Below are 25,811 nucleotides of genomic sequence, written 5' to 3'. Positions count from 1 at the left end.
GGAAATAGCCAACGGATCCCTGCGGACAAGGCGGCGTTAAGGTTGCAGCGCGTCTTTGTCATCCGAGTACTCCGTCTTACTTGGCGCAGTCTTCGGGGCTAACGGTTTATCGTGATACTACTGGATTGCTTTTTGGTCGTGTGAGGTCAGGGACTGGGGACACCTGCATCGAACCACCTGTGTCAGCATCTAGTCAGACCGGGCCAGTCGGCCTGGTGCTAACCTCGACCCCAAAAGATTCCATAAGACATCCGCAGATCAGGCCGCTCTCTTTACGCTGCGCCCAATGCACGCCCTTTTCATTCTTTTTCTGGCATTTCTCCACGGCGATTCCTCCCTGAGATCCTTATCTCCAGGTCCAATTTTTCCTACTAGCCGCTTAACAGGAGAACTTACGAGCCGAAATATATTTTTAGACGTCGATATCGGTATTAAGTACTGATACAGAAACTCCATTGTTTGGATTTTTACCTATTTTGATGCACATTCACAACTCTTTCAATCCCAGTTTTCCTTCGTGTGATCTCCCAATTTTGTCTTTGCACTGTCATCTCCGATTAAGCCGAAAGGGCTTGTCTTGGCTGGCCTGTCTAGGAGTGTTGGGACGCCATCTCCGCGTTGTGAGCAGGATCCGGCCCCCGCCTCTGTACCATACATACACGATTGATCATTTTATTCTTGGAGATAGTTCTTGCGTTGTTGAAGCCTTCGGCTATTTCTCCGCTTCAGCTCTGTTTAGGATCCCGGCGACCTGGAGTCTCACTAGCTCTGGGGCTTTTCTTGTGACGCAGCTTATGCACATCACTTGCTCATCTCGCAAGTAAATTCTAGTTGCCTATGCTTTGTCTCTGGAATCGGATCTGAAATATCTTAGTCCTTCCATGGATTGCAGGAAGTCACGCGTTTAGAGTGGACCTATCGGAGAGAGCATATACCCGGCTGCATGCGATGTCCGCGCTTCTCCTTTGACGATTTAAGTCGATCTATCGCAGGACTCGTGCCTACATCAAATCTCATCTCCCTCACTGGCCACGCCTCCTGAATCCGCTCTCTGCCGTGCGTGGTCACGAGTCCTCATACTGCCCTGCTAAGTCTGCGCTCCTCACCCGTGTTCTCCTATCTTGAACAGTGGATGTGGGTTTGCACATGCAGGGCGATTGGTGGTGAAAGAGCCGGGATTGCCTCGTCGTGATGGACACTGGTCCACACCCGAGTAAAGGATGGGATGAGAATGTCAATGACATAGCTTACCTGCAGTCAGGCCGTTCGCCTGACTCCATTCCGGCATCAGGGATCTCTGCACCTCCAACATCCACCTTAGTTAAGCCCTCCGCGGTCAGCACAAAATTACCGTCATTATCTTGCGTCTTGAAACAGAGCTCAGCGTCTCTATCCTTGATCAGTTCTCAGCCAGCTTTTACTATTGGATCAGATGGGCTCCGGCGTTCAGCAGCAGGAGCGTCATTTCCTTCCGAACCCAGCCTGAAGCGGCCGCGATTATCTTTTGGTCATGGCTCTGGATCCGAATCCGACATCTCAATCTCCATTTCCAAGGTACTTGCCCTCGCCAATTTCCCTATATCACGTTAACAAAATGATGGCGTGCAGCACTTCTGGATTTATTATCGTTTTCTACTGCCCCGTGTATCACTGACCGTCACCTGTACAGGACAGACTCAGTAAGCCTAATACGCATCAGGAAAGCTTTTCAAGCAATAGAAGTGCGGTCTCCCGGCCGGCTGCAAACAGTCACTGTGCAGAGTGTGCCCTCATCAAGCTCATGATTCAAGATGTCATATCGCGGATCCGCAGTCTGGAGAGCGAATGTCATCTGGCATCGACCACTTTGAGGTACAACCACCCTGCAAAAGAGGTGAGACGGGTCAATTACTGGATAATATGCTGAACCTAACATTATCCAGGGGAACATCGGTCTAGCGACATCAATCAACGTGGAACAGTCTGATCTGGAAAAGCAATTGGTATGGGCAGCAACTATTGTTGAGCGGAGCACTACCTTGATTGGTGAATTAGCTGTTGATCGCGGGCCACTATCAATTCTGTCTACAGTCTCCCCGTTCACCTCTCTCCTGCCGCAAGACTCGTCCACTGTATTAAACTCTGCTCCTCCAGATCTGCCGACGAAACGATCAGTGGACGCGGAGCATGGCAAAAACGATTTCCAGCGAAAGCTCAGTGTACAGATGCATCATGCTACGCAGCTAGTAGAGCAGCCATTTACAATCTCTGGGAATAGACCAAATGCTCCTTTCTCCAGTCTCGCGTATCCTCAGCCTGTTCCTCAATCTCCTCGGGGGTTCATGCCGTCATCAGGGCTCCCAACCTGTCTCCAGTCGCCTTTGCAAGGCCAAGTGCCCTCTCAAATGCTTCCATCACCGTATTCCCTCAGTTTCCAGTCTACGCCTGGCCAACAGCATCAGCTAGCAATGTCACCTGGTTTAAATGCGCCTGCATACGCGTCACATGTACAAGATCTCCAGCATCAGATTAGTACAAAGTCGTTGGCTTTCCAAAGGCTACAACGAGAACACGACAATCTGCTGGCTGCCTACTCCTGTCAACAGATCCGCTACTTGGCGCTCGATAAGAAGACCAAAGTGTCAGATGATGAGATCAAAACGTTAACCGAGGAGAAAACGAAGCTTCAAAGCCAAGTCGAGGCTCTTGAAGCACAGGTTGATGAGCTTGTGAAGAGCAAGGAGGAAGTACGCCGACAGTCCGCGGCCAGTGGTGCTCAATATATGCAGATAGTGGCCATGTCAGCCCGGTTGCAGGCCCAGAGCGCGGAAGATCTGAGACGATGGAAAGCCGAAAAGGAAGAATGGGAGAAGCAGACGGAGAGCTTCATCAGAAGACTCCAGAATCTGGAGTCCACTGGCCGTGCCACTTCTACTGATCCGCACCAGCGAGCGATGAAGGGTTCTTCGCAGTCAGAACACTCGGGGGCCGCCTCGTCCGCGCTAGCTCAAACATCGTCACCTACTATGAATGATGTCCTGGTGTCTAGATCGCTGGATGAGTTGCGTATGTAAGTTGTGAATCTTAGGGCAAGATGCCAAGACATGGAGGCAGCTCTGAAAGAGCTAAGTGAGGAGGCTGAGCGCTTTGAAACTGCCCTGGGAGAAGCAAAGCAGATCAGGTCGAGAGTTCAAGCAGCCTTGCTACCACAAGCCCAACCTGAAACTAGTTCAGCTACTGACTAGGGACAAGACAAATTACCATGCGAAAAAAAAGGCTGTAGGTCAAGCGTGAGGTACGCAAGGCGTGACCGGTCCCTTTGCCGTATTTCCTACTATATCTCCTGCATTGCTAAAAGCTATGATCATGTTGTGTTTACTGCGGGTCAACTCTTTATGCATGGAGAGAGGCAAATTGCTTTTCTCATCTGTGGACGGAACAATAGAAGTTGACAGTCGTCACTGACATATCTCTCTTGGATTCGCCTCTTCTGCGGAGTGGCAACATTGTTGATTGCCACAACACCTGAACATACCATATTGTTCAGTATGGTCTTTTATTATCTGGCTGCATCCGTGTCTTTTTATGTCCCATTTGTGGTGTTGGGAGTTATCTTAAATGTGCATCGAGAGGTCCCGGCATAGGAGTTTTAAGTTAGGTTGAAACCATCATACCCCATCCACTTAGACGGCATTGTTTTGAACATTCCCAATGTATAACTTGAACATAGTGGTACATGACCTACGAAAGACATGTGGAGCTGCTTCAATCTTTGGCTTAGCGCCTCTATCGATCGACCAAAGACCAATTAAGTGAGTCTAATACCTACTTATGAAAGTCAAGTTCGTATTGCAGAGATGTAGGGGTCACTATAACACAACCAAGCCCTCGAAAAATACATACTACTGCAGCACGTCTTGTCCATTCAATTACTAAGCATGCATGCTGCGGTCTTTGGAGTCTACGGATTAGTATGCAGTAGGTGGTTACTATTATTGGTGGAACAAGTGTTGGTATTATCGAACATGAACCGCATAGCGATAAGAAGATGGGATTGATTACCACCTTATATTGATCATTTTCAGAGCAGTAACCGCGGCAAAAACAGTGGTGCATATGGCAAATTTCCGTAAGCAGCAAAGGGCTTGCAGACATCGCGTGCGACCTTGCAGAACCAGAGTTTTGCCGAGCTCCGGCTTCTGACACGCCCGTTACGTGGGTGGAGACTCCCCTTCCATCTCCGGCCGTCCACCACTCACTCTCTTTTCCCCTCTCGCTGTGCGTTGTTCTGGCTAAGAGCCTCAGGGTCCCTGTCTGACACTACACTACTCAAAGTCACTTGCAGTCCCCTTCCTTTGGGTCCAGGCCTGCCCTCATTTTGTCGCCTCTCTTCTGTCTGATTTGCCGTGCCCGCGTCGGGAAATCGGGGCATGTGGGTTCCATAGCTTCGATAGCTCCGTCACTATCGATAACGGCTGCCGCTGACGCCTCCGAGCTTCCTGCTCTCTCCACCACCTCGAGTCTGATCCGATCAGTCCCCGGCTCTCCTTCCTACGCTACAATCTCCACAAAAGTGGAGGGATAGTAATATATCACAAACGGCTCTATTAACCTCCAGTGCTGACGAGGCCTTTCCTAGCTGAAGTGCCGTGCTTCGTCATGACCTTTGCTGGAGGAGCAGGCTGAAGTGCGCGGAACCGAACGATCGTCCTGTTAGAAATCCGACCTTTCGCGTTCCAGACCAAGATGAAATACTCTGTGCACGACCGCCTTTTGCGGCGGGAATTGGGAAATACCTCACAATATGCCGGTATCCGGGGCATATATGGAGCCAAGGAATGGATCGAAGACTTGGACATCGTGAATGAACTGGGTGGTCACACGGGCTGTGTCAACGCTTTGAGGTATGGACCATCACTCTTCGCTGTTTCCCCCCTGGCCCTGTGAGCTTTACTCCTGCCGCATATCGTGTCTTCCCTCGCTCTCTCTTGGTGGTTACTTGCTAACACATCCCAAGCTGGTCCCGTTCGGGACGCCTTCTAGCATCTGGCTCGGATGATCAGCACATCAACATCTACTCCTATCAACCGGACTCTTCGAATGCTCCCTTCTCTTTGAACACCACCGTGGCCACTGGCCATAGGGCAAATATCTTTTCGGTTAAATTTATGCCCCACTCGAATGACCAGACCCTTGTCACATGTGCTGGTGATTCGCAGGTGCGTGTATTCGACGTCGAGTACGCTGGGCGAAGTGGCAACGCCGCTGCCTCATCAGCATTTGAGGCTTCGGCCAGGAGTAGACGGTTCAACAACTTCTTCACCGGGGCACGCTACCTGAGTGAGGGAAACACGAACGCTAGAGTCTACAGGTCCCATGCGGACCGGGTGAAGCGGATCGTCACTGAGGATTCTCCTTATCTCTTCCTCACTTGCTCCGAGGATGGTGAGGTTCGTCAGTGGGACCTGCGTCAGCCGTCATCCGCATATCCTCCACCTCGGGGCGGACAAGGCTTCATGGCCTACCGGCCCGGTCTCGAGCACGACGATTCCAATGTGCCTCCTCCACTGATTTCCTATAAGCGCTACCATCTGGACCTGAACACCATATCCTGTTCCAGCAGCCAGCCGCACTACATCGCTCTGGGCGGTGCTCATCTGCATTGCTTCCTCCATGACAGGCGTATGCTGGGTCGAGACCTGCTGGCGGAAAGGGGTCAGAGGTCATCGCCAGTGGCCGGAACTCATGATGATGAGATGATGGGACAGGCAACGAGATGTGTCCGGAGATTTGCGCCCGGGGGTAAGAAGAGAATGAAGCGGAATGACAATGGCCACATCACCGCTTGCAAGATTAGCGATGCCAACCCGAATGAGATGGTGGTTAGCTGGTCTGGAGATCACATCTACAGCTTCGACCTGATCCGGAGTGCGGATGCAAGAGAGGCCAAAGGAAAGGATACAGGGTCTTTCCAGAGAGGTTCTAATTCAGGCAGGAGGAGGAGAGATAAGAATAGGAAACGGAAGCGCGAGAAGGTGGAATCGATGTCATCCTTGGCCAGTGGAAATCGACATCGGTCTCGCCTGAGATCTGAGGAGCCCGATGAGGATAGGGAGATGTCTTTCAGAGTTCGCTACGGGAATGGCGAGTCTGAGAATATCCCGATCCCGCCGATCCCGTCGGATCCCATCTCTGATGCGCCAGAAGACGTCATCGAGAGGGCGCGATATTCTGTCCTTAATGAAGCGCAAAGGCTGAGCTTCCGTATCGCCAAAGGTCTCGTGCGGCTTCGCAAGACGCTTTTCTCACTTGAGGCGTCTGTGAGGGAGGCCGCGGAATCGCAAGACATCTCCGAACCGACGCCTCACACTGCGTCATTCTCGGCGGCATTGGGATATGCAGCAACGTACCTACCGCAGATGGATGAGGTCATCAGAAACTGGAGATATCCGGTCAACCCCACTGAGGACGATGTCCTTTTCCAGCAAGCCCTTCGTCGCAACCGAGAGTCGGCTCGGAGATTTGTCCAGGCTTCAGGAACTCTGGCGCGCGTCCTAGGAGGCAGAATCCAAACCGCTTCCGGTATGGAGAGTCCCGAACTGGAGCTGTTCAGGCAGATCGTCCCGGCTCCAACAGAGCAGGGTATAATAGATCCAGAATCTCAGTTCGGTTATGATTTCCTAAAAGCGATCTTGCTCTGGCTTGAAGGAGGTCGACCAGCACTTCTGAACGGCTTCAAGCGTGACCCGTCGTATAGACGCGACCACAGGCGATTCCCGATACCGGAAGATGCCGATGAAAACGCTATTGAGGATGTACTGATCCCCTACCTTCAGGAGCTAGCTGGCTCTGCGCCTGTTGTGAACGTCGATGCCTCCAGATTCGAGCACGACGAGTGTCGGATAGTATTCGAGACTCAGTCCGCTGCTGTTACTGCCTTTGGCAACGCTGTAAAACTGCCGCTAGAAGATCTTGCCACCGTCGCTGCCAGAGTAGAAGGCAGTAACGAGCCACCCAACCCGTCAAACGTCCGTGCCTTAGACCGCCGCGTGGCAATGAGGTTCTGGGGTCTAAAGGTGGGCAGAGGCATTCTCATGGAGGCAGGGGACGGTGTAAACTTTGAGCTCGTAAACCGCGCTTTCGGTGGCCTCCGAACGACCGTAGAGGAAGATGATGACGACGATGATGAGCGAGAACGGATCCAGGAAGACATTGATCCGAATGAAGAGGAGGAGCCAATTGAATCATTCCATCTAATTTCGTCTTCTTGTTCTGCAAATCGACGAGGATCATCCCAAGCCAGAGAGGCCGCGCATGAAACTGAAAGCGCACGTCCTTCATTGGAACCGGAGTCTGAACATCGCAGTTCGCAGGAGCCACCCACTGAGGGCTCTAGTTCAGACGTTGAAATGGCGGCAGCAGTCTCTGATGATGATTCTTCAGAAGAACAAGACTCTGAAGATGACGATGATGACGATGATGTTGACGATGACGACGATGACATGGACGATTCTGAACTCGAGTCTTCCGATGAAGATGAAGAAGCAGCGACATCCTTCATCAGGCGAGGAGGTGGCTTCCGGAACAGCAGTCGAAGAGAAGATGTTGAGCTTCATGTTCCGTGCTCAACGCATATGAACGTCTACCGCGGACACTGCAACATTAAGACCGTTAAGGATGTCAATTATTTCGGTCTGGACGATGAGTATGTGGTTAGTGGTAGTGATTCGGGCCATCTCTTCATCTGGGATCGGAAGACATCCAATTTGGTCAATATTCTTGAGGGTGACGCCGAGGTCGTCAACGTGGTGCAAGGTAAGCTTCGATTAGCCTACAGGATGGCTGTGAGTCGGGGACACTAACCAGAATTGCAGGTCATCCTTTTGAGCCCACAATCGCGGCGTCCGGAATCGACAACACTATCAAGATTTATTCTCCTGACAGACGCGCGCAGGAGGACGCCCGTCGCGGTATCAATATCTTGGATCCTGACAACCCGGCCAATACGCTTGGAAGACAAGGTGGTCTGGACGTCGGGCTCAAGAGCCGTAAACGTATGCAAGACAGCTACCGGATTATGAGCCAAAACGACGTCGACCGGCAGGGTGGTATGAGCGAGGCATACATTACGGTACGTAGTTGCATTATCTCCTATTGGTTGCGTGCTTTTCATCGCGTTGAGAGCTATTCTAACTGTTTTTACAGAGAAGTATGCTCGCCCGCCTGGCCGCAACTCTGAGAGAGAGACAAGCCATCGGTGGTGGTATCGCTGCGCTAGGTGGAGATGTTGGAGAGGGCACTACAATTGTCTTGGACGAGAACTGCAATGTAAGTTTCTTCCAATATATTCCACCTCGTCTGACATTGCGTTTCAGACGCTAACAGTTAGTTGCAGGTGATGTAACGCAAGCGAGAGACGCTAGCTCAACAACGGTTCTCTCCAGGTCATACGAATTGTGAAACTCCACGATGCTAGAAAGATATCTAATTCATTGTATCTTGCTAAATTTTTAATACATTACTCTTCCCCAGCCTGGGCGACCTACGTTTACTTTCTGTCTTTGAGCTTTACGATCGGGGTTATCCAGGCGCCAGCGTCCCCTTTGGCGGAAGACGGAAAAGCATTACAGTTTCATTATGACTGGCTTAAAAAGGATTAGATGATAGTTAGCTCAAATAAAGTGGCATGGAAGAATGAAAAACCAGGGAACTGCCTCCTAAAAGCTCATCCCAGTCGTAGACAGTATCGTGAAATGAAGTCCGGAGGAATATGGGTAGATCCATGGATCGCCAAGGCTCACGTGATATCAGTGACATGGTACGGGATGTAAAAAAAAGATCGCGGGGGAGACGGAACCGATGGCGAAGATCGAACCGAGTTTTCTGAATTCATGAATCTGGGAACATAGAAAAGAGAATGTGAAAAGTTGTGATGTTTATCCCTTTCATTTTCGTTCTGTGGAATATGTACCTTTTCTCTTAGACTCCACTGCGCGTGCAGTCTATTTTTTTTTGTTAAAACTCAATCTATTGTTTTATTCATTTTTTGGTTAGACGGGGATGGCAAAAAGGGTCTGATAGATATACAGTACCCAGTTTCTTTTTTCTTTCTTTTACAACCTCCCACATCACACACACACATCTTGATTTCCAAAAAGAAAAAAGCAAAATTATTACTATGAACCCCCACGACCTATCCGAGCGGGCGCAAAAGACCGCCCAGCTCTACGCGGACCCGCACAACCCGCTGCTTCACCTCGAGCGTGGCCGCATCCACGAGCGTCTGGGTTTCCCGGACCTCGCAGCCGCGGACGCATACCGGGCGCTGACGCTGCTCGAGTCCGTGGTGGATCCTGATGGGTGTGAGTTTCACGCGAGGCGGCGGGTTGCGGATGCGGATGCGGATGCAGATCCCAATCCGAAGCCTGATCATGGCGGGGAGGATGATGGAAATGATGAAGAAGAGGAGGACGAAGATGATGAGGACGGTAACAACTTTGTCCCCACGTCTCTGGAAGAATACGACGCGAGCATCGGGGAGGTCTACGGTCTGCTGGTCCGGGGTCTGGTCCGCTGCGGTTGTCTTCGGGATGCGTACGAGTTTTGCGTGCGCGGGATGGGACTTCCCGGCGGTAAGCTGAAGGATGATGCGGTTTTGAAGGCGCAGATAAAGGAGATCAAGAGGCTCTTTTTTGCTGTTCAGAAGAAGCGGCGGGGGCGCGATGGTTCTCGTGGAGGAAAGGAAGAAGAGGATGTCGGGTTCGACCCCAGCGCTCTGAATGTTCAGGGCTATGCACGAAGGGTCCTTTACCCCTGGAACGAGCACGAGCCGGATCGCAAAGCGGCGGATACGCTGCGGTTGTTGAATGAGAGGCTGAAGGATGTTGCTCCGAAGTGTGAGGTCAAAGCTGTTGCGCTGCCGGCTTTGCATAATACTACCACTTCTACTTCAGCAGTGGATGGGACTAAAAAACGAGACGATGACGGCGACGGCGAAGTGTCCATCCAACTCGGCCTCTTCGCCAAAGAGGACATTTCCCCCGGTGAGATCCTCCTCCGGGAATCGTCCCTGCTGACGGCGACAAACCGACTCCACGACGACCTGTGCGACGCCTGCAACAGCCCGCTGCCGGATCTCTCGTCTGAGAATCCGCCCGTAGCCTGCGAAGGAGGATGCGACGACACCATCTTCTGCAGCCAGAAATGTCACGACCGCGCGCAGGAGGTATACCATGCAGCCGTCTGCGGGCAGGAAGGGCTCGAGACCATCGGAAGGGATATCCAGGATCCCAAGGACAAGGCGGATTACCTGTACCTGTTACTGCTGGGACGGGCGATCGCCATGGCGGCCACGCAGGAGGTGCATCCGCTCGAGCTGCCCGAGGTGAAGTATATCTGGGGGGATTTCCACGATCTGGCTATAGACCCGGACGCAGACGCAAACGTGCCGAAAGAAGAGGAAGACTTTCTTCTTCAGCTACCCTGGGAATCCAACCCTACCGCCTCCCTCCCATTCTCGTTCCAGCTCAACGTCCTCCAACCGATGCGGATCCTGGAGGAGATGGGTCTGGACCCCTTCGCCACGCTGCCTCTCTACGATACCTGGGTCCTCAACACGCTATATGCCAAATTTCGCGGCACTGCCTCAGGCCGTCTCTCGACGTGGGACGGCGGGCCCGAAGTCTGCGCCGTGCACCCACTCTGGTGTCTCGCGAACCACTCGTGTGATCCGAATGTTCGGTGGGAGTGGGGTGGAGAGATCACCTTCATGGCGAGGTCGGAGGCTGAAAGAGCGGTGTGGAAGGGCAAGGAGGGGCGAGACGCGGATGACGGGAGACGGGGAGGGATCAGGAAAGGGGAGGAGATCCTGAATCACTACTGCGATATTGGTCTCGATGTTAAAGAGAGAAGGGAGTGGGCGAGAGGCGCGTTGGGTGGGATATGTTTGTGCGAGAGGTGCGTCTGGGAGGCGTCTTTGGAGAATTAAGGTGGAGCTGTCCTGTATATAGATCGGGAGGGTGGGGGTGTTAACACGATCGGGCTAGATACCCACATAAAGATTATCAAGTGATCGACAATCAATCCACTGTTAAAAATGTTATCTTGCGCGAATCATCATATCATTCGTGAAAGAAAAAAAAAGGCTATGTATACGAACATTAGGTTTCCCGTCCAAGGCATCCCGTCCAGCAGAGACGCCAGAGCTCCTTTGCTTCGTGAATCACAATCAAAAATGGGATATAATCACAACATAAGGGGGAAATTGAAAACTCTCGGAACCGACGAACCACCAAAAAATCGTTACCAGGAAAATCATGTGGAAGAAGAAAGACGGAGTGTGGTGGAATAAAGACAAGCTTTTTGTTCTGGCAGAACCTTACTTGGCATGGTCTACCAGCTGCGCGTAGAGAGCCTCCGGGATTTTGCGTACGATCAGCACAGTCAGAGCGACGATTTCTTTCGCGTCAAGAGGAGGGAATGATCGGAGAATCTTGTTTGGGCTTGCGTTTCTCAGGTTAGTAACTAGAACTATCCAGTGAGTATAACAAGGATTATATGTACCTCGGGCTCTTCAGTATTGTATCTCGCATCCGGATAAGCTGTGCAACGATGCATAGAATGTTCAAATGTGGCCCATATGCAAATAGGAAGTCCCAAAGGTGCAGGACCTCAGGAAGTGGTGGAGTGCAGGCGCAGAGTGTCAGTACCGAAGGGAAGGCATAGAGTTCAGCGTGCATGCCCTTGGAAAAGAGATACTTCGCGAGCTTCGGTTCGACAATCTCGAGACACCTATCCAGCAGCTTGAGACCCCTGTGCACCCCGTCCATGGCACCACGGATATAACCCGGACATTCCTTTGTGATAAAATAATGGAACAGGGCAAAAGCTTCCACTTCGCTCCGGGCCGCATAGAGGAAAGGGGCGCAAAGGACGTTCATTCCCTGGACGTAGATCGCAGTTTCGCAAGCACTTGCTGTAGTAGTTGTTGTTCCCGTCTCAAGTGACTCCAGAAAGGGTTCCTCCACTATACTGGGCGGAGGTTCTATTATACGCTCCCGCTTCCGTGAAGGAGGACGGGACCCCGTTACACCGTTCTTAGTATCATGCAGCTTCCATGCGATAGCGTTCAGCAACCGACTCAGGCTTGCTTCCGTGACGCGGCGTTTGAAGAGAGGGTCCGTAGCCAGTGTACGGAACGTGTCATTGCGGATCTTCGCGTATGCTGGAGAGCGCCCACGGTGGACTAAGGAAAGGTACTCGTCTGTCGGTAGGGGAGGGATATTGAGTAGAGTTAACCACAAGTATATGCGGTGCGAAGACTGCGGTTGCGATATCAGTCTCCCGTCAGCCACAAATAAGGAGTCACAAACACGTCTTGATCAGGTCCATACCATGCCATCATTGTCTGCATCGACCCTCGTAGATAGGATGAGGTATCTCAATTCTTGTAATCCCTCCAAAAGGTTCCCATTCGGCGGCCCGTCTCGCAGAAGAATCTCGATGCCGGATTTCTTTACCCCGATGCCAGAGCCTGTCTTCCTCGACGGTCTTTTTTGAATCGGTACAGCGGGTGGGTTTGGCGTTCCAACGTCGCTACTCGATCTCCCCCGCGTTCGAGGGCGGTTTGGAGAGTCGGATTGCACATACTGCAACAGCTCTTCCGTAAGAGAATGTGAATCGCTCGAATTGCTCGGGAGTGGCTGGCGCGGTTCGGTGCTGAAGGACGAGACACTCGAGGTCAGGGACTGCTGGGACTGATATCTTCGTAGAGTCCGGTTAGTCCGCGGCGAAGCAGGCACCGCGAATTTCTGAACACTGCGCTGCGACTGAGGTTTAGACGTCATCTTCAAGCAAGATTCTGAAGCGGGGGAACTGGGCACCGTGGCAGCACCACTAAGTCAAGCGGTTCTCCTAACCCGCGAAGTAGGCCTGTCAGTGGATGTCAGTCCACATAGTTATCGCGGACTCTGGTGGATAGCTCGGTAGTGTGATGACTGGTGCTTCTCAAACAGAGGGTGCGGGGACGCGACGCGTGCCTGGTCGTCGCTGGAGTTCCGAATGGCTGGGCGAGGCTCTTCTGAAGGCGGCGCCGGTGCGCTGCTCAACCTAATCTGGACTTCAACCGTCGTGCAGGCCCCATACAGCTACCCCTCACTATCTGGTCTCTGTGGTTCTTTGACCGCTCTTTTGATCATGCCAAGGATCTGGACGTTACAGGAAAAGCTCTGATCGGTACCTTTCACTGCTTCGTCAATACATGAACTGTTCTGATCCTCGCATTCCTGTCCCATAAGTTACAAGTTACTAACCTACCTAGGTAGGCATTCGATGCAGCTGGAACAATTGAATCTACCTGAGTCCTAGAAGTTGAACCAGAAATCATCATCGAAACCAAACTCGGACCCGGTTGCTAGCATCCGTGGATCCCCACCCGAAACTCCATAACCCAAATTTGGTCCAGCCGATCACAGATCTACCGAAGTTCCAATTCAGCCCTTAATGGGTCCGGTTTCACGCCTCGTGCCAGTATGCCCACCCTCTGACCCGCCCATGATACTATCGAGAAACTCCTGATAACGGAAGACCTCACCTTTCTTCGGTCCCCCGCTCAATCCATTGGTCCTCGTACTCTTGCCTCCAAATGCCCTTCGTCCCGTGAACCCATTCAGGACCTCATCAATCTCCCTCTCGGTGAGAGGAGCCTCGCCTGCGTCTGGGCTGGTGTGCAATAAAGCATCCCGTAACTCTGCAACATCAATCTGACCGCTGTCGTCGTCATCAAACGCCGCCAAAGCATTTTGAAGCTCCTTTGAAGATGACAGAGAAGCCAGAGACGTAGATATAGTATTCAAAAATGTCGGGAGATTTATTGTCTGGGCTCCGCCAGGAGGAAAGAACTGAGCGGCCGCGGAGGATGACGAATCTTGACCTAATTGGCGTTAGGAAAGACTTTCATTGAACGATTCGGCCAAACCTACCCAAGTTCTTAAGCACGTCAGCAACGTCATCCTTGTTCACGCTTCCATCGTTGTCCCGATCAAGGACCTGAAAGGCCTCCCGTATTTCCCTCAACTGTGCTGGCGGCAGCCTCGGCAAAGCATCGTTCTCTACCGATGCAGGTTCAGCAGGCTTCGCACCCATCATCGAAGAGAAACTACCGCGTGGATTGGCACCCCTACTAGGCGAAACCGTTGCTTCCCTCGAAGGTGAAGGAGTTGGTCCACGACCAGGGGACGGAGTTGGTCTCGTGGGCACAGGGCTTGGTCCTCTAGGGGACGTGGTTGTTTCTTGAAATTTGGGCTGAGGAATTGGCTCGTTACTACTTGTAAAGACATCATCATCCGCATCTTCAACAGTAGCAGTATACGACTGGTTTAGTTTGCTGGGAGTCTGAACAGGAGTGTGCCCTTTGCTTGGGGAACTTCCAGGTGTGTTTTGTCGGATAGTTGTCGACGGGGAATTGGGAGAAGATTGTCGGCGGAAAGGAGAGGTACGTGTTGACCCGAATGATAAAGGGGACGGTTTAAACGGAGAATTAGGAGTAACCTGTAAGTTGTATGAGTAACGGAGATCTCGAGGTCATCGATATGGGTGGGGAGAGCGGCGACTCACCATGATAATAGAATCGTAACGACAAGATGAGAAAAAATTCAACACAGCATCACAGTGTCATTAGCTTTCATGAGCACATAAAGTAATGGAGAAGAAGCAGTCGTCAAAGCAGTGGAACTCTTCAACGTCATGAACTGTATACATCGAGGCCATAGACTCTGTCTCCATGTAAACAAACGGAATATCAGCTGCTCCGGGACCGGCGGGACATAAAGCCGGCTCCGGGACCGAACCGAGCACGGCACGTGCAGGAACCGGCATCACAGAGGGCTCGACGCAGCACACGCTGCGATGCTCTCTGAAAACGCTCACCAAGAGCTTGGAGACGATATAATGTCATGATGGTATGATGGAGGAGTTTTGTGTTTGTAATGTTTTCTATCCTTAATTGCGGAATTCGTCTGAACCTATAACCGCTCATCCCTCAAAGGCGGAGATCGGTGCGCTTGATTGCCCCTGAACCATACTATGGATGTACTCCGTAGCTGGAGCCTTCACTGACCACAGAGCGCCACCAGCCTTCTTCGTGAATTCGATCGCAGGAGCATGCGATTGCTATAGTCCAGTTGCCAGGTGCAATAGTCTTTACCGCAATTCGCAAGTCCAAGTCGCAAATATGTCGACCACCCTATCCTATCGGCCTTCCACGAATGATTCCGCCCAAGAGAGACGGAACTCTCTCAATTCGTTTCCGTCCGCTGGCAATTCGAATGGCCATCAGCTTCCCAGACTGTCCCCGGCAGGCTCTATGCTGAGAAGAACACCCAGCTCGCGGACATCGTCGCGTCGTCGGTCTGCAGAGCAGTCTGACCAAGGTTTCCAGACAAAAAAGAGACGATACAAGTCGCAGTATCCCCTGGATTCGCCGGAGCGCCATGTCGAATATATACTCGTCGCCTCATTCCACATTGACCGCGGTCCGATCATGGAGCATCAGTATCCGAGCGCCATTAGCGGCGACGAGAGTATGTTGGCGGAGCTAATGCTACCGGATCAGACACATGTCAGGAGCCAAGACTGGACTATCTTCTTCTTGCATAAGGACACGACCGATGAGGAAGATGAATCCCAGGACGGAGACAATAAGGACAAGGGCAAAAAGGGAAATAGAAACCAAGAGAATGGTTCTGGAGATGGGTCTTCAGATGAAGAGGAGAGTAGCGATGAGGAAGAAGAGGGTGGTGAAGGGCCGCCTTTGATGTATGTATTGAACCTTGTAAATACGAAGCAGGATAATACAGTTAGACGGTATGTCTCCCCTCATCCTCTCTTTCACCGTGTCCTGCTAATATTAAATCCAGAGGTGCTGTCGTCAAGGCAATGGCGATATGCACAAGGCATTCGTTTCTTCATATATATAAAGTATGTTGAATTTCCTTTTCGTACTGCTCAGTGACCACAGCTAACAGCGTTAAGCCATTACTTCTGCTGGCGCTGGAAGACTACTTCAAATCTCCGTATCCGGAAACGCTGGCGGCGCTCTATAATGCCGTGAATGCTATGGATCTCTCGCTAATGCCCCGATTTTCTCTTCTCGAGCGACATATATTACAAGCAAGCGATTCGAAAGATATGTTTATTGAAAAATTTGAGCGAATGATTCAGCAACGGATGGAGGATGAAGGTTTTGAAGGAGAGATTCAGTCTCCGGAGTCACCCAAAACTCAAACAAACCGACCTCGCTACATACTTCCTAGAGACACACACGAATTCGAATCGAAAGTTGTTTATAACGACATCCCCATTCCGGTGAAAGTGCCAACCGCGGTGTGGCCGGAGACAGTGGGCGACTTCTCCTTGATCAAGCTGATACAGACATTTTCAGCTCCTCACGCTACTTCGCCTCAACCATTTGCGCTCCATCCTCACCTTACAACGAGCGGGGCGTACACCCATCCTATCATCGTCCTCGTCAATGCGATGCTTACTCAGAAACGGGTTATATTCCTTGGGCATAATCAGCCGTCAGGGGAAGTGGCCGAGGCTGTTCTTGCGGCTTGTGCTCTTGCTTCAGGCGGGATTTTGCGTGGTTTCACCAGACACGCATTCCCTTACACCGACCTGACGAAGATCGATGATCTCCTCAAAGTACCTGGGTTTATCGCCGGAGTGACGAATCCAACCTTTGCCAACCACCATGAATGGTGGGATCTTCTCTGCGATCTGCCTTCCGGGCGAATGAAGATCAGCAGTCGTATCGATCCAGCTCCAGTGACAGAAGGGCTCCTGTACTTCCAGCAACAGAGTGCTTTCATGCCAGCCAATTCACCCGCGCAAAACACAGATCCGACAGGAGATAATCTTTTCATGGAAGATATCCTGCGAAGCATCAGCAATCGTCACGGCGAGGGTGCGATCCGTGCAAAATGGCGCGCCTATATCACCAAATTTACGCGCGTTGCTGCTGCGTTTGAAGAGACAGTCTACGGAGCATCGGCACTCTATATCATCGGCCCGGGAGAAGAGGCATCACCCCAGAGTCCGAGCGGTGTCGTTTCAGATCCGTCGGATCCCGCATCCCTTCGTGGACACGGCTACGTTTGGCCTGACGAAGCCTCCAAGTACCGTGAATTGGCAGCCTCTGTGTCGAGGATCGAAGGCTGGCGGAACACGCGCTCCTACTATGCGTTTATCCAGGACATCGCGACGATGTATTACGCGGGAAGGCCGGTTAAAAAGCTCGACCTGCACCACCACCACGATCGACTAAGGACAGGGAAACTGTCCCATGCAGATGCAGGAGCCATCTACCTCGCATTCGCGCACGCGGTCAAGGACTACGCAAGCATCTGCCAGCTCCTCACCGTTACTCCAGAAAGCCAGGCGGGTCTGTTCTACATCAGCATGGGTCTCTTCCACCCCGACCAGAAAGTCCGTGAAGCGACGGTCGAGCTTTTGGACCGGATAGCCGCGCACGAAGCGGGCCGGCATTTCTGGAACCACCTGAGCCGGTTCGCCAAGTTGGCATACTACAGAGTCAAACGGGAAAGGGATGCCGCCTTGCTTGGTGGCGCCGCAAGTCCGGCTGTCAGTTTCAGCGGTCCGCAGCAGAGCCTTGTGGGCGTAGCCCTTGGGGACACCGCATCCCTGAGGAGAAGCCGAAACTGAAAGCCTGATTTTCGGGACAGAACAGCAAGATACACCTTGTGCAGAATTTCTTCCCTCTCTCTCTCGCCATATATTCTTGACATGTATATTTTGCACATTCTATCTTGTTGGTAAAATCTAATTCCTGCATAATTCTTGCCCTCCTTGCCTCTTCTGTCACTTTATCCTATCATAGCAACGATTACGATCTAACCCCAACACATAAACCTGCTCACGCTGTCTATGTCTCTTGATGTTAATTTTTTGGATATAATTGACTTGGTTTTCTCTCTCTCGTCTTCATGATTGATGTCCTTTTGTTTAGAATATCCATCATGAATAAAAACTCGGGTTGATTCTTCTTTTCACTTGTCCATCTCTGTAAACCAAGATCGCGTTTACCTGCTTACATGGGTATAATCCGCAGCCATTATCCTTTTTGAGGGGACGATATGGACCATTCATTCTCTTGTATCGTAATGATCCTCCAAGGGTGCTGTACATTCCTCATTTTTCCCTGCAAAAGGCGCTTACTTACGTTCTGGGAGAAGAAAAAAACTTTCGGAACGCAAGATCGGTAATCTACGGATAGATAAGATAAAAGTGTCTACAGATCTACATACCTATATGGGTGAGTGGAACTTGTTGTTATGAACGATAAACGAGTGACGAGAAAGAAAGAGAGAGAGAGAGCTGGAAAGTTTTGTATTTTCGAGGAAAAATTAACCTTTTTTAACTCCTCTGAACTCGTGAAATCCGTGGTCCCGTATACTGTACGTGAGGTATGTATGTATGGGCGGATGTCGTCGGGCTTTAAAAAAAAAGAATTGGACAAGAATTGGTAAATGGGAAATGGGTAAAGGAAATAAAGAAGAGAGGGGGAAGGGGGGAAGAAGAAGAGGAGAGAGATGTAATGGAATCGAAGTGTCACATAAGTTCTGTAACATACGTACATACTTATAAAGCAGGTGCAATTATTCACGTTGTTCCAAGGATACGTACTATAGGTACTATTTGACATGGAACTACGTGACATCTTGTTTGGGAAAAAAAATGTTAAAATATTTATCAAAGAATTCCAAGCACAGTAGCAGCCAAGCTCAACATCAAAACGTAACCCATGAGTTCCATGTCCGGCCGGCCGCGGCCCGTCAGACTGCCCGCCGAGATGGGCTTCTTCGATCCGACGTCAATGGCTGTACTCGCAAAATTGGGCCCGCACGCGATATTGATCTGCTGCGCGGCGGGGATGTAGGTCTTTGTGAGCGGCTGGCCCTTGGTCTGCGCGGCGTCGGCGAAGATCTCCATCGTAGACTGCAGACACTGGTTGCAGGTCGGCCGGCTCGAACCTGGGAAGGGCGTCGCGAGCGGCAGGTAGTAGACGTACGAGTCGTCTATCTTGGTGGAATTGGGCCCAGCCGCCTGGACATAGCAGTAGTCATTGGTGCTCGGATCCTTGAGGCAGGTGGCCTGGAAGAGAGGCTGGTAGGCAATCAGTGCGTCGTACACCTCGGTCACGATTGGATTCCCCAGCTTGTAATCCTCACCGCAGGCGTCTTTCTTGATGAGCTGCGAGGCGCGATCAGACAGTACATCCGTGCACAACGACATCGGGCTGGAACACGCTGTATCCAGGACCTGGGTGAGCGAGGTCCGGGATTTCAGAGTGCTAAAGAAGGAATTGGAATTTTGCATAAGCAGGGAGATGGCGTGGCAGGAAGAGATGGTGGCATCGTTGCGGATGTTGTTGTAGAGAAAGCTGGGACAGTTTTCGCTCGTGAAGTTTCTCTTGTCTCCTAATCCAGCACCATCTAAGGGGGTCGGAAATGGCTCTATCGACGTCGTGACCGAAGAGCTCATCGCGGACGTGTCCGATGTCGACGATCTCTTGATCGGGATTGCCGGTGGTCTTGACGTCTTAGTGTATAAGAAGCTGCCATGATGATCGTCGCCATGATCGTCGGAAGGATGATTGTCGCTGTCAAGTTGTATTCCCTCCACGTCTACACGTGGTTGTGGTGGGGATTCCCCGCGATCGACAATGATCTCCCTCCGTCTCTCCGTAAAGGAACTAGATTGCTCCGTCCAGGACGAGACGTCGATACTATCGGGAGCATCTGATGCGACGACCGGTGGACAGAGCATTAGAATTAAGGATATCAGGACGAGCAGAGACAGCTTCGTGAACCTGCCCGATCCGTCCGTTACCGACTTTGGACACCGCCGGCGAGGTCGTGGTCTGTCATAGCGCGACATGGCGCTAGACGAGCAGAGAGGTTGTAACGAGCGTCGTGAGCGCTGGCTGATTGAGCTGTCAAGAGGGCAACTCACCAGGGCGCTCATGGTGGTATAAACGAGTGACTATTGCCGTAGAGGCTTAATGAGAGAAAGAAGGTCGTGAGACTGGGGACATGACAGGCCGTTTCAGCGTCGACGTGAATGATATCGAGGGTTTCGAGGCCACCGTCGGCGTCTCCCCGTAACCTCGACAGACAACGATTCTTGTCTCACCGCTTCTAATCTCGCACGCTGGATCTGCGTTCGGCGGGAGATGGACGGCAATTCTCCGGTGTGAAAGGAACGGATGCCCCCTCAGGTGGGCGATTTTCGTCGATCGTTGGAAGAGACTGTGGCCAGACTTCTCTATTTCATGCAGTACGGGCAGTCGCCCGCCAAAGCAAGAGAGATGTTGAATAGGGGCCCGGTTCCGTCGAAGGCCTCTTCCCGCATTCTCACGGAGTGACGGTGGATGCTATTATACTGCCAGCCTTGGCGCGTAATAATGGAAAAAAGCCAATAGCGGCGGAGCTGGTTTAGAGAGTAGTAGCCTGGTTACACGCAGCCTAGAAAGCCACAACGCCTAATTTCTTACTAAATTGACCGCCTCGACCCCAGTTTGAGGCTGCCCTCTGGAGCAATAGCCGGGGATATCGTCCTGAGAAAGCAGTCGTGGCAGGGGCATGAGCGTCTGTTTTGACTTCTCTTGACGCCTTTCGAGCGTGTTCCTCACGCTTATTGAAAAGCCCAGGCCTTAGGGCCGGCGTGTGTCGCCGTGATAGGGACAGCGTCTTGCCGTTTCTCCGCTCCTGAACAAGTCCCTCCAATGGCTAACGGTCCTGCTAATTTAAGGCGCGAATATGTTTGACGCCACGCTCAGCACCTTCGATACTAATTGAACGGAGGACTTTTTGGGTGTGGCGTGGGCACTGGTCAGGGGTCGGTCCGGGGCGAGAACATTCGATCGTCGATACCGCGCCCATCTCACGAAACTTAACTGCCGCCTCTTTGAACGGCCATCGCATACCTACAAGGTACCAGACAGAGAGCCTCCGACCCTCTGATCGCTGGTTGTGCACAGCAATACTGATCCAAGAGCGCTAAGGCCGGGCCAATTGCAGGCGCTAAGCCTCGGGACGACCAGGAAAAACCCTGTCTCCTGCAGACAGAGATGGATTCCGTAACAGAAACAGGCCAACAGTCGAACAGCAACAGTTCATGAAAAGGGGCTCCACAGTGGTGCACGGTTATACGGAGAAGCCAAAGCAAGCTTTCTACGGGTCCAGAAGAAGATCCCCGATGCGGGCCAGGTCGGAAAAAAGGCAGAACCTGACATGGAGAAGCAAACCATGACATGCATCTTCCTCCGTGTGCGCTTTGAAGCCCTTCTCTCCTCGGAGGACGGGGTACTGTGATGTATTCTGTACTCCGTACCTTTGTGCTATATATAGCTTAGCTCTCTATTTGCTGTACAGAGTACTCCGTACGGAATAGAGTTGTCACTCTGTGCCGCCGCATCCTCGGGAGCCACTCCTTTTGCGACCTCTTTCTACTTTTTCTTCCACCAATTTCTCCGGTTCGGAGGCATATAGTCATGAGTTTATTTCATACTTCATTGGGCGTAAGCCGGACTCATGGCTTCGTCCCTGCAGCTCGCTCACAGGACTGTCCGCCAACTTCCAGGCTGGCTTTGGCTTTTCTTCCGAACTTGCGCAGTCATTCTTGTTATTATCGAAAGGCTAACTAGCGGATACATGGCTTATGCAGTATTTTATATGTCCAAAAAATTCCACTTTCTTAGCAGGAACTCGAAACAGCGTCTCTTTCGTGATGCAGAGACCCATCCAACCTGGCAGGACACCTCTTGAGGGGGGAAAAAAAGCAACTACATGAGAGTAAGACGGAATAAGACGCCTGTGGGAAGTTGCAGTGCACTGTTTCAGTTTTCCTGCCTCTATCGACCCTTCCGTCTGACTATTGGACCCAGCAATAATTGACATTCCACATCAGACTATGTTGAGGAGTGAGACAACATCTTATACTCCCCGCTAGTCTGTTGGCAGTCGGTTATTATGGACGCGTCTAGATTGTGAGGCGCAAATTCATTCTATTTACCGTCATTGCATAGATCTGAAAGGATCAGTCACCTTTCTGATCCGAGTCCTGGAAACTCATTTTGGCACCTTTCCCTGTTCTCCGCTAAGGATTCCAACTTATATCTATTCTGTCACTGGTAACAAGGGGGAAAAAAACGAAGGAAAACAGAAGCAACTTTAACGTCGCCGAAATATCGCCGGTGAATGACGTTACCTTATGCTTGATACTATACGTTGTTTCAATGTCAAACACAGTTCTTTTTCCACGTGTATTTTCATGCTTATCTTTGACTTACTCTCCGAGGAGCTTTTCTTTATCACCCAGTGTCGGCGCTCTTTTGGATGACTTGGTGTTCCGCTTTCAGGTCACCATCCACAGCACGAGAGGAAATGATTTGCCTCCTGGATATGATTACCCATTTAGGGCTTTGATAGCTTCAAAAGCAGATCAAGTGCGATGCATGCATAGGCATGGCTACATTGGTAGTTGTGAGATTTTTTAGATATCCGAAGTTCTACTAAGTCATAAACATTGCCAAGCTGGTCTTCTTCGACATCGCCAGCTCAAGTACTCTATGGTTGCTATGATAGGACTGTTGCTGAATGTTGGATTCTCTTCATAATTTTTATTCTTGGGTTTTTATTCCCTTCTTGATACTATAGTTCACGACATCGATACAGGCACGTCAGCGTAGAGACACTTTGAAAACTGAAACCCGATTGAATTCGCTCTACGAAACAACCCAAACAATAGCGAATGCAAAAACTGACGTATATAAAAGTGAGAAACATGGTAAGTGTAGAAATATTTCGTTTTATGAATCGGAACATACTATCGATGACCGAGATGGCCTCGGTGCTCGGGTGCACGTGCCGTAAAAGGAGGTGAATCACTTCGGAACCCGAGGGTTCCGCGGTGGCACGATGACCACCACTCACCATCTCGATAAGTTCCTGAGGCTCTGCATGCTGCTTTTTACAGCCTAGTATAGCATATATATTCGGCTTTTCTGATGCTCGGGAATCCGATAATTTTAGTAAGAAAATGAATGAGAGAGCCGAGGAAGTAGGGGGAGAGGATAATACCTCTCGAGAACAGCAGAACATTCCCTCTTGGAGGGCGGTATGCTTCACATGCCCGATGCATCCTTCTAACACGGGATCGATCAATGCTAATCAACCTTATACGTTAGTGCGACAATTGTCGTATAAGAAAAGTATGTACATACCTATCTAGTTGTGTGGAAAAATATCGAGGGACTTGGAAATAACCTAAATGTATAAAACAGATCAAATGTGACAAACGATCACCGTGTTCCAATTGTCGTTCATCCAATGCAATATGCCGAACGGCCAATAAGCCAAAGGATCAGCGACAGCGCATCTTAATTTCAAACCAATAGTACGTGACCCGGCATTTAGTGCTTCATGTTCTATGCTGAGACACCTTGCAGTGAAAAGAAGATTGCACTGATAGATGAACGTTTGTCGAGAATTGAAAGCCATCTCGAGAATATTGCTACAAACTCTGGGGCCATCACGTCACGCTCGCGAGTAGAACTTACTCCTTCTTACTCACCTCAGCAGGAGAGTCACTCAGACTCGAACCTGACAACATCAAATACAATCTTTGAGGGCGATTCGTCATTCAGGGCTCACTCGGTTCATGCTAGCAGACTCTTCGAACATGCGATGAGCAATGATGCATTCGTTGGCCGCAGCCCTGAGATGGAAGATGCTCTTTCATCTCTGCGGAGCTTGGTCGAGAAGCAAAATACCCTGTCGGTCAATCATGACCTGCGGTTCCCTGCTCAGAAGGAGGCTCCTCCAGTCGACTTCTCATCTATAAAGATGCCCCCGATTAGCTCAGTAGTGTCCCTGCTGAGACTCTGTAAAGGTAGAATAGGGTCGTCGCGTTCTCAACGACCGGATGCTAACTCAGCTCCAGAGACACTGCCGTTCAATTTCATCGATATTCCTTTGATAAACTTTGTACAGTTCAACGACCTGTGTACGAGGGTATACTTTGCCACAGAGGACTTTTCAACGGCTGCATTCACACTCGTAAACGGCGGACTCTATTATCTGTTTACCGATGTTGGCCTGTTGCGCGGAAAAAATGTCGCTGAGTTCCAGGAGTGCGCAGCAATGTGCCGTTCAAACTTTGAATACGCGCTTGGAAAGTTTGATCTTTTCACGTCGCCTACGCTAGAGAATATCCAAGCTCTTATCCTTGGGGTAATATACTCTCAATGCTAAAAATTTTGAAATGGAATGTGCTGAAATATACAGGCTTCATACGCGATCGACATATCGAGACCATCCCTCTGCTGGTCCTTAAGCTCACACGCGGCAAGATTATGTCAGGCACTGGGATACCATAGATCGGTCGCTGCGCCTGGAGACAGCGTTGAGGATATCGAGTTGAAAAAGAGAGTGTTCTGGTATGTCTACGTGATTGACAAGAGCCTGTCCTTGAGACTAGGCCGATCTTCTACTCTACAAGAGTATGATATCGCCCTTGACCTACCAGCGAAATCCTCCGATCCAGCAGTCCGACCGTGGAATTTGATTTATGAGTTTTGGGTACGGTTGGCAGGCTTTAATGGCCGGATCTACGAGGAGCTCTATTCAGCTCGAGCCTTATCAGACTCGGAGGTAGATCGCACTAGGAAAGCCAGATGTATAATACGAGATATGGAGATATGGTACGAGGAGATGCGAAAGGTACTGTAATACCCACCACCAATGAGTGGGATAAAAGACACATTACCTCTATTTGCTGTCAGCTGACCTGGTTGATCAGTTCGATCATACTAGAGCGTATAATCCGGTTTACTGCGAAGCGAGTCTTTCTTCTTGCGAAATCACATATTACTCACTTTTAACGCTGGTCTACCGGACAATTCCCCCGGATCCTTTTGACTCTTCCATCGTTTTCAGTACCGACTGCATCGAAACAGCCCGAGCTGCTCTGAGAGCGCATCAACAAAATTCGGCAAGGCACAAAGACAGAAACCCCTATATATGGCATGGCTATATCAGCTGGTTAGTGCCTACCCTCTTTGGAATCAGAACGTGCTGGGCCACGTAATTCTTTTCCCGACAGTACTAATACCGCAAAACAGGACTCTCATGCATTGCCCGTTTACACCGTTCATGGTTTTATTCTGCCACGCGATTGCTGCCGCAGACCTGTCGGATCTAAGGTGCCTGGGAGAATTCGTCGCGTCCCTCCAGCCCACTGGTGAAGTGGTCGAGGCTGCGGAGAAATTGTACCGTCTCTGCCACGTCTTCCATCGGGTCGCGGAGCTCTACATCAATGCCAAGATCAAGGCAAGCTCCAACGTACAGACCTCCCAGAACGCGGCTGAGGATGGTAACGCTGCTCTGTATCCAGTCAATGACTTTGACCCCTACCTTAGTGCCCTGGGATTCACTTCAGCAACCGGGCTTGCGCCATTCGTCTCCAACGGGGTTTCAACTGGCGACGTGCCTGCGATGGAGAATGGATCTGGAGTCGCTGGCTCGACATCTTTAGGAGACTGGTTTACAGGGAACCTGAACATAATGGCGCTTTTGGAAGCCGATTTGTCAAACATCAACACCGTCAACATGTAGGATTTTGTTCACAGGGGGCCTGGGGTAAGGTATAGGCGTCCAGGTTTTGGTGATACCAGGGGCAATTTAAAAGAGAATTACTATGAAGCTCTGCTCTGTGATTACCACATATGTATATTTGTTTATCAGCTGCATTTC

General features: G+C 50.8%; 8 protein-coding genes across 8 annotated transcripts; 5 read left to right on the top strand and 3 right to left on the bottom strand.

The window, feature by feature from the left end:
- Positions 1-1,780: 1,780 nt before the first annotated feature.
- VTN00DRAFT_7925 (uncharacterized protein) lies at positions 1,781-3,053 on the top strand (the record flags this gene model as incomplete). The annotated part of the gene is made up of 2 exons (XM_069434722.1): positions 1,781-1,873; positions 1,923-3,053. 2 exons carry the CDS (start codon positions 1,781-1,783, stop codon positions 3,051-3,053), a joined length of 1,224 nt encoding a protein of 407 aa, XP_069286191.1.
- Positions 3,054-4,725: 1,672 nt separating this feature from the next.
- On the top strand, positions 4,726-8,383 carry VTN00DRAFT_7924 (uncharacterized protein; the record flags this gene model as incomplete). Its single annotated transcript, XM_069434721.1, has 5 exons — positions 4,726-4,883; positions 4,997-7,794; positions 7,854-8,110; positions 8,185-8,307; positions 8,375-8,383. 5 exons carry the CDS (start codon positions 4,726-4,728, stop codon positions 8,381-8,383), a joined length of 3,345 nt encoding a protein of 1,114 aa, XP_069286190.1.
- Positions 8,384-9,157: 774 nt separating this feature from the next.
- On the top strand, positions 9,158-10,966 carry VTN00DRAFT_7923 (uncharacterized protein; the record flags this gene model as incomplete). The annotated part of the gene is made up of 1 exon (XM_069434720.1): positions 9,158-10,966. The coding sequence occupies one exon, from the start codon at positions 9,158-9,160 to the stop codon at positions 10,964-10,966; it is 1,809 nt and encodes a 602-aa protein (XP_069286189.1).
- A 390-nt stretch (positions 10,967-11,356) lies between these two features.
- On the bottom strand, positions 11,357-12,824 carry VTN00DRAFT_7922 (uncharacterized protein; the record flags this gene model as incomplete). Its single annotated transcript, XM_069434719.1, has 3 exons — positions 11,357-11,480; positions 11,542-12,299; positions 12,372-12,824. The coding sequence occupies 3 exons, from the start codon at positions 12,822-12,824 to the stop codon at positions 11,357-11,359; spliced, it is 1,335 nt and encodes a 444-aa protein (XP_069286188.1).
- Positions 12,825-13,469: 645 nt separating this feature from the next.
- On the bottom strand, positions 13,470-14,595 carry VTN00DRAFT_7921 (uncharacterized protein; the record flags this gene model as incomplete). Its single annotated transcript, XM_069434718.1, has 3 exons — positions 13,470-13,909; positions 13,959-14,526; positions 14,593-14,595. The coding sequence occupies 3 exons, from the start codon at positions 14,593-14,595 to the stop codon at positions 13,470-13,472; spliced, it is 1,011 nt and encodes a 336-aa protein (XP_069286187.1).
- Positions 14,596-15,208: 613 nt separating this feature from the next.
- VTN00DRAFT_7920 (uncharacterized protein) lies at positions 15,209-17,700 on the top strand (the record flags this gene model as incomplete). The annotated part of the gene is made up of 3 exons (XM_069434717.1): positions 15,209-15,840; positions 15,894-15,954; positions 16,009-17,700. 3 exons carry the CDS (start codon positions 15,209-15,211, stop codon positions 17,698-17,700), a joined length of 2,385 nt encoding a protein of 794 aa, XP_069286186.1.
- A 1,047-nt stretch (positions 17,701-18,747) lies between these two features.
- On the bottom strand, positions 18,748-19,935 carry VTN00DRAFT_7919 (uncharacterized protein; the record flags this gene model as incomplete). Its single annotated transcript, XM_069434715.1, has 1 exon — positions 18,748-19,935. One exon carries the CDS (start codon positions 19,933-19,935, stop codon positions 18,748-18,750), a length of 1,188 nt encoding a protein of 395 aa, XP_069286185.1.
- A 3,545-nt stretch (positions 19,936-23,480) lies between these two features.
- On the top strand, positions 23,481-25,673 carry VTN00DRAFT_7918 (uncharacterized protein; the record flags this gene model as incomplete). The annotated part of the gene is made up of 5 exons (XM_069434714.1): positions 23,481-23,949; positions 24,001-24,290; positions 24,345-24,779; positions 24,859-25,100; positions 25,181-25,673. The coding sequence occupies 5 exons, from the start codon at positions 23,481-23,483 to the stop codon at positions 25,671-25,673; spliced, it is 1,929 nt and encodes a 642-aa protein (XP_069286184.1).
- Positions 25,674-25,811: the final 138 nt, after the last annotated feature.

This window comes from Thermoascus crustaceus (assembly GCF_041956765.1).
Source record: "Thermoascus crustaceus strain CBS 181.67 unplaced genomic scaffold VTN00scaffold_5, whole genome shotgun sequence".
In the NCBI taxonomy this organism is placed as follows: Eukaryota; Fungi; Ascomycota; class Eurotiomycetes; order Eurotiales; family Thermoascaceae; genus Thermoascus; species Thermoascus crustaceus.
The sequence above is the reverse complement of the archived record's forward strand: the minus strand, read 5'-3'. Positions and strand labels throughout refer to the sequence as shown.